This window comes from Bactrocera tryoni, chromosome 3 (genome assembly GCF_016617805.1).
Source record: "Bactrocera tryoni isolate S06 chromosome 3, CSIRO_BtryS06_freeze2, whole genome shotgun sequence".
Lineage (NCBI taxonomy): Eukaryota > Metazoa > Arthropoda > Insecta > Diptera > Tephritidae > Bactrocera > Bactrocera tryoni.
The window spans coordinates 33,084,139-33,094,282 of NC_052501.1; the positions used below are offsets into that span (position 1 = coordinate 33,084,139).

At 35.7% G+C, this 10,144-nt stretch overlaps 1 protein-coding gene and 1 pseudogene across 1 annotated transcript; both read right to left on the reverse strand.

Annotated features, from left to right (window-relative positions):
* Window positions 1-4,289: 4,289 nt before the first annotated feature.
* On the reverse strand, window positions 4,290-5,587 carry LOC120772991 (protein NLRC3-like). Its single transcript, XM_040101904.1, has 2 exons — window positions 5,106-5,587; window positions 4,290-5,032 (listed from the first exon to the last, which is right to left on the reverse strand). The coding sequence occupies exons 1-2, from the start codon at window positions 5,506-5,508 to the stop codon at window positions 4,290-4,292; spliced, it is 1,146 nt and encodes a 381-aa protein (XP_039957838.1). The 5' UTR covers window positions 5,509-5,587.
* A 1,926-nt stretch (window positions 5,588-7,513) lies between these two features.
* LOC120770064 lies at window positions 7,514-9,187 on the reverse strand (annotated as a pseudogene).
* Window positions 9,188-10,144: the final 957 nt, after the last annotated feature.

Sequence of the window (10,144 nt, forward strand, 5' to 3'; positions counted from 1 at the left end):
TGAGAGCGGAATAGTTCACGCAGCATACACCATACTACAGGGTCAAAGAAAAAGAAACGCTTCGAAAATACTTCGAGACATTAAAAATTCTCAGGGAAATGCAGAAGAGCTTTCAAAATAGCAAAATTAAATCGAACAGAAGTTTTTTGTTTTACATCACTACAATCCCTATCAGTGTTTGTTGAAGCCGATTTAAAAAAAAAACGACAATATGAAATCATTAAAAACACAAATAAATCACTTTAACCGTGCTATGATCTGTTAATCAAGGCAAATAAACAGTGTTACCCACCCAAGGATTGTATTTAGATCACAAGCACCTGTGCGGAAAGCAGTTTACAAGGCCTACCACAATTACGCGCTTCTCTATAGCGAATGAAGGAATCCTCAGTTCGCTTAACGATAATGAAGGAATTCCTTAAAATAATTTGTAAATAGGTTGCGACGGATCGCAACAGGCTAACTATAAGTTAAGTTTGGAAGATGCCGCAGACACAGACTCCGATATATTTCTAAGCTCGTTTGTTCCTCTTAGAATAAGTTGTGGAAAGGAAGGAAAAAAAAAAATATATGGCAAAACCCTACAGGAAATAAGTTATGTTGAAGATGCTGTCAAAAAGTTGACGCGTACAAAAGTTAAATTGCATGAGAACAAATTTTTCTTTGAACATGCATATACAAGGTCTGTCGCAAAAGAAACAGAACTTTTTAAATATAACTGTTTCTGGTGGCGCCACCTATTGGTGGGTATATGAAATAAAAAGTTTGATCTCTTGTTGACATTTCGTAAAAATTTTAAGACAATTGGATAACTACAATCGATGTTATCGATCAAAAAGTGACAGCAGCTTTTGGTCATCGGTCGTAAAATGCAAAGAGCAAATATTAAATTTTGTTTTAAACTTGAGAAAATGTTTACTGGAACATTTCAAATGATGAAAAAAGTTTATGATGATCAGTGCCTATCCCGTAGTAATGTGCATGAGTGGTTTAAGCGATTCCAAGAATGTCATGAGGACCTCTGTGACGATCAGAAGTCGGTCGTCTTCAGAAGTCAAAAGTAAAGACAATGCTGATTTGTTTTTACGATTCGGAGGGAATTGTATACCGAGAGTTCGTCCCACCTGGCCAAACGATTAATGCTGTGTTTCACCTTGGTGTTATGAAGCGTCTTTTGTCACGCATTCGTCGTGCTCGACCACAATACCGTGCGGCAAGGTCCTGGCGCCTGTTGCACGATAATGCGCCGTGTCATCGGTCGACGCTTGTCACTGATTTTTTGACAAAAAACTCCATATTAACCATTAATCACTCACCCTACTCACCTGATCTGGCACCCTGTGATTTTACCTATTTGGAAAACTTCATTTGCCCATGAAAGGACACTGGTTTCAGGACATTTCAGCTATCCAAAAGGCGACGACCGATATTCTCAAGAGCATTCCGAAAAATGACCTTAAACACTTATTTGAAATGCTAATTGACCGGGCTAAACGCTGTATCGAAGCACAAGGAAACTACTTTGAATAAAAAAATATAACTTTTGAAAAATATTAATTTTTTGTTGTTTTTTTTTAACAGTCCTGTTTCTTTTGCGACAGACCTTGTATATAAAATGACAATGGTCGATGCCAAAGTGTGCAATGCTGAAACTGATACCAAATCAACAAGCATGTGTTGTATTTGTGGAGCCACATGTAAAGATTTTAATAATCAGACTCAGAATTTACAGACCAGTACCAAAGCTTTCGAATTTGGACTATGTGTACTGCACGCCAGGATTCGATTTTTCGAAAGCATTTTACATCTTGCATACGAGTTACCCGTAAAAAAGTATAGACAAAAGTGATCGAAAGAAGAAAAAGCGGTAAAAGCACAAACAAAAAGAAATATTCAAAAAAAGATTCCGCATAGAAAATGGATTGTTGGTAGACATGCCGAAATCTAATTTCGGTAATACTATTGATGGCAATACAATTAGGAGATATTTTTAAAACCCGCAATTAGCTGCTGATGTAATAAAAGTTGACATTAGTCACATCTATAGATTAAAAGTTATATTGGAAACTATCTCAAGTGGACATAAAATAGACACCAAAAGATGAGTATGCGTATTATAAAATATTAATACATGGCGCCGAAATTATTGAAAATGCATTATTTCCAATAGGATAGTTGTCGAAGATGGCGGCCGAGGCAAGAAATAAGCATTTTCGATTACATCGAGAAAATTATGCTATGTGGATATTTACATTAGAGTATTGTTGAGCTCAGATCCGCTATTTTTGACCGCCTAAATTCCTTAAATCGAGTAGTAAGCGTTCAACTTCTACACATTTTTTCTGCGTACGTACATATATAAGTTTATAGGCACTTTGCAGCAAAAATCAAAGTTTGCTTAGATTTCAAACAATTTTCATTTATTCAAACACTCGTAGCAGAGCAGTCGTAATGTTATGACTTTTCGAATATGTACATAGTATTAATATTCATACAAACAGTTATAAATCAGTTATTCTAATGTATAATAATAATCGGTTTCAGGCTATTTGAATATTTTTAAGAGCCCTAGTATCAGCTTTTTGAAAAATTTAATATTTAAATGAAAATTTCCATAACTCGAATTCTCTCTAACCGAATTTTTTTTGTGGGTGATTCAAGTTAGGGAAGTTCAACTGTATATCGTCACTTGAAATGCAAAATAACCTAACATCACTTTTCGTAGGTTTACAGGAGAAGCAAAAAACCATATAAAAAGAAAACCACTTGAGATTTTGAAACAAAATTTTCAAATCTGAATTAGCATGAACCTATAAGTATATTTTAGAAAAAAAGTAATGAAAAAATTAAGCAAATTTTATAGTAGGTGTCTGACGTTATTTTGAATTTTCAATTCTGAAACAAAATAACGTATGATCAATCTAAGTTTGTATAAAAATTAAAAATTTTAATATTAATAACTTTTTTTAATTTTCAATAAAAACAGTTGCAAGTTTTTGATATTTCATGTTATTTTTATTATTAATATGTACATAAGTACTAGAAAAATTTAAAGATTTCAAGCTAAAAAATGAGGATAATGTTTAATTTTTATTTATTAAATAACTAATTATTCAAAAGGTATATTATCATAAAAGTAATAACAGTCTACACAACAGGCTGCTGAATTCCTAAAAAAGCACGGGTCTAATCACTTGGAACATGGAGTCGCTAAACAGAACTCTGACGGCTCCTTCTCTACCCATTTACCGAGGGAGTTGTGGGTGGGAAGAAGCCGTTGGAGAAAAGGGACAGTGAGCTTCTTCACGAATGGGTCAAAGGTGGAGGGGTCTATTGTCAGGAGCTCTCTATCAACTCCAGTTTCTCCAACTTCCTAGGTATTGCAGTGTCTTCCAGGCCGAGATTGGAGCCATTAAGGTAGCAGTAGATTTACTACTCCGGAGTGCAGCCTCCTTCAGAGGAGTGACCATCGACTCAGATAGCAGAGCGGCGATTCCAGCCTTGAATTCATTAACAATGAGAGAATTCAGAGCTGATCCAGGACCTAACCTCGCTATCAATAGCATCGAGTGCCTTTGTGATAAGAATGATATGAGTGCCAGACCACAGCGGAATCGCAGAAAACATGAGCTAGCAAGAAGAGGCACCCTAGGCCCCGAGGCACCGTATCCTAATCTTTTACTGCTAATCTTTTTACACACGCTGTTGAAAAAGTCTTTTGTCCCAAGATCGTTCGCATGAGATCTAGTGATCTCTTTGCCCTCAGTAAGGCAGCCTTTCCCTATTTTTGGGGCTTGTAACACGCCATTGCCCTATTGGCTTCCACGCAGTAAGGCTGGGAATCTTACCAGACGGCATCTGCAGAAGCTGTAAGGAAAAAGATTAGCTGGAAACAACTCAACACTTCATTCTTGGCTGTCTTGCGTTAGGGAGGTCAGGACTTAATCACTTGGGGGCGCATACCTTCAGACATCCCACCGAACTGGCGGGAAGCGTTTTGTTAATTTATAAGTTCGAACACAGGAGTTATTCTTTTCTATGGCCTCACAAAGGACTACATATATGTATATATTATCGTTTGTACCTCTTCGAATTAGTCTAACCAACATATGGCGAAAAATGCATTGCAAAACCGATAATCGGCCAGCCAATGTGCTGATTAAGAAATCTTGTAAAAAAATCAAAACACATTTATTATATTACAATTTCGCTCAGTATGTTTTTATATCAATTAAATGTTTAATTTATGCACACACGTTTGTATATATGTAAGTATGTATACGCAATGTTTAATCGTATCGCGTGACACGATAGTCAGCTATACTATCGTCATAAACAGGTACTACATCGATTCCCTCTTGAGGTAAAACACCCGCATCGAGCAGGCGCCGTAAAATGCTAGCGGATTTGCCATCAAATTGATTTCCTATAATTTCAATCCTATGTAGTTTAATAGGTTTTTTAATTGTTGTTAAAATTAAATTCATAGCATCGGAAGAAATTTGATTCCATGTAATGTTAAGATAGATAAGCAAATAACAAGAGCTAAGATACTTAGCCACCGTCCGACCTCCATTAGTTCCCAACTTATTACCACCAATATTTAAATGGGTTAAAGTATTGCTAAGGACTATGGCACGAAAAATATATTCAGTTCCATCACATCCAATGCAATTGTAAGCGAAATTTAGTTTATGCATTGAGCTCTTTGACGTTTCCAAGTACTCGCTTATTACTTCCATATCGCGAGATTGAAATTCACAATTTTGCATTTCCAGTTCATTCAACTTGTTCTGCCAGATTAATGAGGATACTATATGTGCAATCTTAAACGTGTCCAAAGTAATTCGTTTGCCGATTAGCCGATTACATACGAAACTTCGCATAGAATTGGACTTATGAATGGCATCAGCTAGTAAAGGAAAGTTATATTGGGTCACACTGCAATTGGAAACGTTCAAATGTCGAAGAATTTTCGATTCAATAATGAATTTATGAAGAGCCTCTATATCTGGATCAGTCAAAATTGTACCTTTTTTTCGTATATATGTATAGTATATGTAAAATGTATGTAAAAACATCATAAAGACTTTGTCTTAACAAACCTTCTAAAATTAGTTCTCTGACATTCATATGTACAGCTCTATCTCCCAACAGCTCAAAAAATCTTGTCGGTAACTGCATTAGACGCAATTCAATGTGACGAACCGTTACGAGGCTTTCGATAAAACTCTGCAGTACATCGTGTTCATAAGGTAGCAAATGAATTCCTGTAAGTCGCACTGTGCAGAGGGCTCTCTTTTTTAGAAAGCTAACAATTACCAAAAAATCATACACTGAATGGAATTTTCGACGCAAGCGTTCTTCAAATTCAAGAAGATTGAAGCGGAAATTCCGATAAGGGCGTTTGTCATATTCTCTTTGCCAACAGTCCAAAAGTAGGCGTGTAAATGGTCTATTCGAGATCTTCTCTGCAGGCTGTAGACATAATTTGTAGTTCTCGCACATGACGTCGTGAAACTGCCGCTAGGAATTATTATATTCAATTTTCTTTTCTTTATATATTATAAGCAATTTTTTTGATGTCTTCAAATATATTACCTACAAATTATAGGCTTGCTGAAGTTGCTTACTACGTTGTTTTGATACGCTTGAGTCCAACATTAAGGAGGAATCATTGTATAAACCTACAATGGGAGGAATATAGTTTCAGGAGTATTCAAAAATATCTCTTAAGTTACACAAATGTGAACATCAAAAAAAAATTAACAATGTAACTATTTAGCCCAACAAAAGACTAACGGTCGTCCAAAAAAATTATATTCGACAATATCAAGAAGATAACAAATGAACTTTGGGAACAAACCCTTATACCAAAACAAAATGTCAGCATGATTTTTTTACAAAATCATGTTAAAACAAGTAAGGAAGAGCTAAGATCAAGTTTGATGCTTGATGGAATCTAAGTTTTCTGTGTCGGATCTGTGATAGGGCTGGGCATTCCCAGAGAAAGTGGAAAATTGTTTCTTTATTTCCTACTAGTTCGCAGCCTCGTCAGATGCTATTGTAGGTCATACCCATTTTGGACGCATGTTCTTCAAATGGCCAATGCCCTATTATGCTAGCAGTTAGTCTGAAGATCTTATCCTGAACCAATTTAATAAGTCGTTAGTTCTTGTCTTGTCATATTTTGGCCATATCTATTTAGTTATATTGCATTTTGTTGTATATCTGTTATTTGCTAGTTGTTGAAATTGTATATTGCGCTCTCTGATCGCTGATCGATCCTAGTGGGCTTGGTGTTAACTCTGCCTTGTATTTGTTTAGAAAAGCTTCTGCCTTTGCAAACTTTTCTCCTTTTTCGTTGCCGAAGATGTTCCTGTGGCCAAGAACCCAGATCAAGTCTAGGTGGAGCTTGTCCCCTAGTGAGCTCAGTTCCTTCTTGTAGTTAAGGGCAGGTACATAAGGCCTCTTAGTTATTTTAAACACAAATATACAGTGTTATAAGAATAACAAACTCTCTCAATTTCATTAAAATAACTCACATATTTGCCAATATATGTGGTATAAAGTCATCCGGAAGTGCGAAAAAAATTGACCCGATTCAACACATTTGTATAACACAGACATACGAATATCAGGAAAGGATTCTCTCTGAATTTCAATTATATATCTCACACATTAACCGATATTTTCGATAAAAAGTCAACTAGAAGCACGTATTGCAGAAGTAGGCGTGGCTATAACATAGAAATGTCAGAGGATTGCCACATAATTTGGTATGTTGAAATCGATCGAGGTGGTCCAGCGATATGTGATTAGGGGAAGGGCCAGTATTTCCCAAAAGGGTAAGACGTAAGTGTCCTGCAATTCTATTAGCTGCTAATCGAACAGCAAAAGTTACAGGTCGGATAATATTACTAATAGTTTCAATATATGTCATAAATGGTATAAGAACTGCAGGAGTTCCTTGAGGAACTAAATGAGCAAACATATGTTGTGTATGATTAATCCATAAAGTGTAAACATAATCTTAAAGGTAAAGCTAATGTAAGTGTAAGTGTTAAATTATGTTCTTGTTAAAATATAAGGAAATAATTTTATAAAATTATTGAATAAAATTAATGAGAATATAGAAACAAAAATAAAAGTTGACCCTGAATATCCTGAGGGGCCTAAACGAGTTATGAATTTTTTATGTTTTGTAAGAAGGATTGAATTTCAAAAAATGTGTCGTCGTGACGATATTAATCAGTAGGCGGAAGGAATTAGAAGAAGTCCAACAAATATTCTTATTCAAATTGAAAATGCTTTATGAAGGGTCAAATACGGAAAATAAAATTGCTAATTAATTAATTATATCTAATAAATAAAGTAACCGAAGAGTGGGGAAGGCAATAAATAGTAGAACAATTGCTGGAAGAATTGTTCAAATTATTTCAATAGTTTGACCATGTAAAAGGTTTCGGTTAGTGTATGAATTAAAGAATAATATAAATATTAAGTAGCCTGCTAATGTTGTAATTATTACTAAAATTATTAAAGCGTGATCATGAAAGAAGGTAAGTTGTTCTATAAGAGGAGAGGCTCTATCTTGAAGGCCAAGGGCAGCTCATGTTGTCATTAGTTTCTAATAAAAGTAAAATACTTTATATATGGAGCTTAAATCCATTGCACTAATCTGCCATATTAGATAGTTAGTTAAAAGAGGCAGTTCTGAATAACTGTGTTCAGCTGGAGGGGTGTTTTGAAGTCATTCAATTGAGGAGCTAAGCTGTATAGGGTAAACTACTTGTCGTTGTGTTACTAAGCTTTCTCAGATGATGAATTAGAAGACTAAGATTGCTAGTAAAGAAATAGATGAATCAATTGTAGAGACTACGTTTCATGTTATGTAAGCAACTGGATAGTCTGAATACCATCGAAGTATACCTGCTAATCCCAAAAGTGTTGTGGGAAGAAGGATAGATTTACACCAATAAATATAATAATCAATTGACTATTTAATCATTTAGGACTTAAGACTTATCCTGTGAATAATGGGTATCAGTGAACAAATAGCGAATACTGCTCCTAATGACAACACATAGTGGAAATGAGCTACCACATAGTATGTTTCATGAAGAATAATATCTACAGATGAGTTAGCGAGAACAACTCCTGTTAATCCTCCTACAAATTCTAGAGCTCATAGTATAGCTGAGGAATAATTTAATTTTGTCCCATATAGTGTAGCTAATCAACTAAAAATTTTAATAACTGTAGGTACAGCAATAAATATTGCAGATGAAGTGAAATAGCCGAGTATCCACATCTATTCCTTCTGTGAATATATGGAGGGCTCATACAATAAATCCTAGAAGTCCAATTGATATTATAGCATAAATTATTCCTAAAGATCCGAAAGTTTCCTTCTCACCTGATTCTTGACAAATAATATGAAAAATTATTCCGAATCCTGGTATAATTAAAATATATTCTTCTGGGTGTCCAAAGAATCAAAATAAGTGTTGGTAAAGAATAGGGTCTCCTCCCCCAGCGGGGTCAAAAAAGGAGGTATTTAAGTTTCGATCTGTTAATAATATAGTAATAGCTCCTGCTAAAACTGGCAATGATAGTAAAAGTAATAGGGCTGTTAATACAACTGCTCAAACGAAAAGAGGTATTCGGTCAAATGAAATTCATGTTGAGCGAATATGAACTATGAAATGTAATGAAATTTGCAGCTCCTCGAATTGATGAAATTCCAGCTAGGTGAAGTGAAAACATAGCGAAGTCAATTGATGGTCCTCCGTGAGCAATAACAGATGATAGTGGTGGATAAACAGTTCAACCTGTACCAACCCCGTTTTCCACTATACTTCTCACTAATAGTGGTGTAAGAAAAGGAGGTAATAATTAGAATCTTGTATCGTTTATTCGTGGGAAAGCTATGTCGGAAGCACCCAATTTTAATGGAACAAGTTAACTTCCGAATCCACCAATTATAACAGGTATAACTATTAAAAAAAAAATATTACGAAAACATGAACTGTTACAATTACATTATAAATTTTATCGTCTCCAATTAAAGCTCCGGGGTGTCCTAGTTCTACTCGAACTAAAATTTTAAAAGATGCTCCAACTATACCTGCTTAGGCTCCGAAGATAAAATATCTTTATGACTTGTTGAGAATAGCCATTGTCGCGATTAAATAGCTGAAGGTTAGCCGATGGACTGTAAGTCTATTTATAAGAATTTTCTCTTTTTAGCCGAGCCGAGCCGGCTAGCATCTTCCAAGCAGAAGTACTAGGCATAGAAAAAGCCTGCGAAGTTCTATTAGAAAACCACGGGAATATACATAAAGTAACTATATTTACGGATAGCCAGGCGGCCCTACTGGCATTGTCTTCACCCATGACAAATTCCAGTATAGTTCACAACTGCAAGAGAGCACTAAGCTCAATAAAAGACAAGCTCCAACTAAACTTGATCTGGGTTCCCGGCCACAGGAACATTTTCGGTAACGAAAAAGCAGACGAGTTGGCATAGGCAGGAGCCTTCCTCAATAAATCCGAGACGGAGCTAATACCAAGCCCGCTAGGATCGATAAAAGGAGAGATCAATAGACAATTCCAACAAATTGCAAACAACAGGTGGAAAAACATTAAAAAATGCCTTATAACTAAACAATTATGGCCAACATATGACAATTAAAGAACCAATGACTTATTAAATAGGTCAAGAAAAAGTATTTACAGAATAACAGCTACTACAACAGGGCACTGGCCATTTGGGGAACATGCGTCCAAAATGGGTATGCCCTACAACGACATCTGCAGTAGCTGCGGAGTAGCACGGAACAAGGAAACAATCTTCCACTTTCTCTGCGAATGCCCAGCTCTAGCACAGACCCGACACAAAACACTCGGAATCCACCAAGCACCAAACCTTGAATGGATTTCCACCAAAAGCATATCGGACATACATAAGTAGTTTCATCGAAACCTCAAAATGGTTTGAGAGAGAAAGTGAAACGTAATAGCAGATACAAAAGGTTCTACGAATAATGTATCAAAATGGCACATCAAGTGCTAATTGAGCTCGATAGGGCTGCACTCCTACCTACCTACCTACCTTACTCTTTTTAATTATAATATACAT

Coding starts and splice junctions, on each gene's coding strand:
- LOC120772991 (XM_040101904.1), bottom strand. CDS start 5,508: ATGTGCGAGAACTACAAATTATGTCTACAGCCTGCAGAGAAGATCTCG. Junction 5,033..5,105: donor CAGAGAACTAATTTTAGAAG/GTTTGTTAAGAC, acceptor TACGAAAAAAAG/GTACAATTTTGACTGATCCA.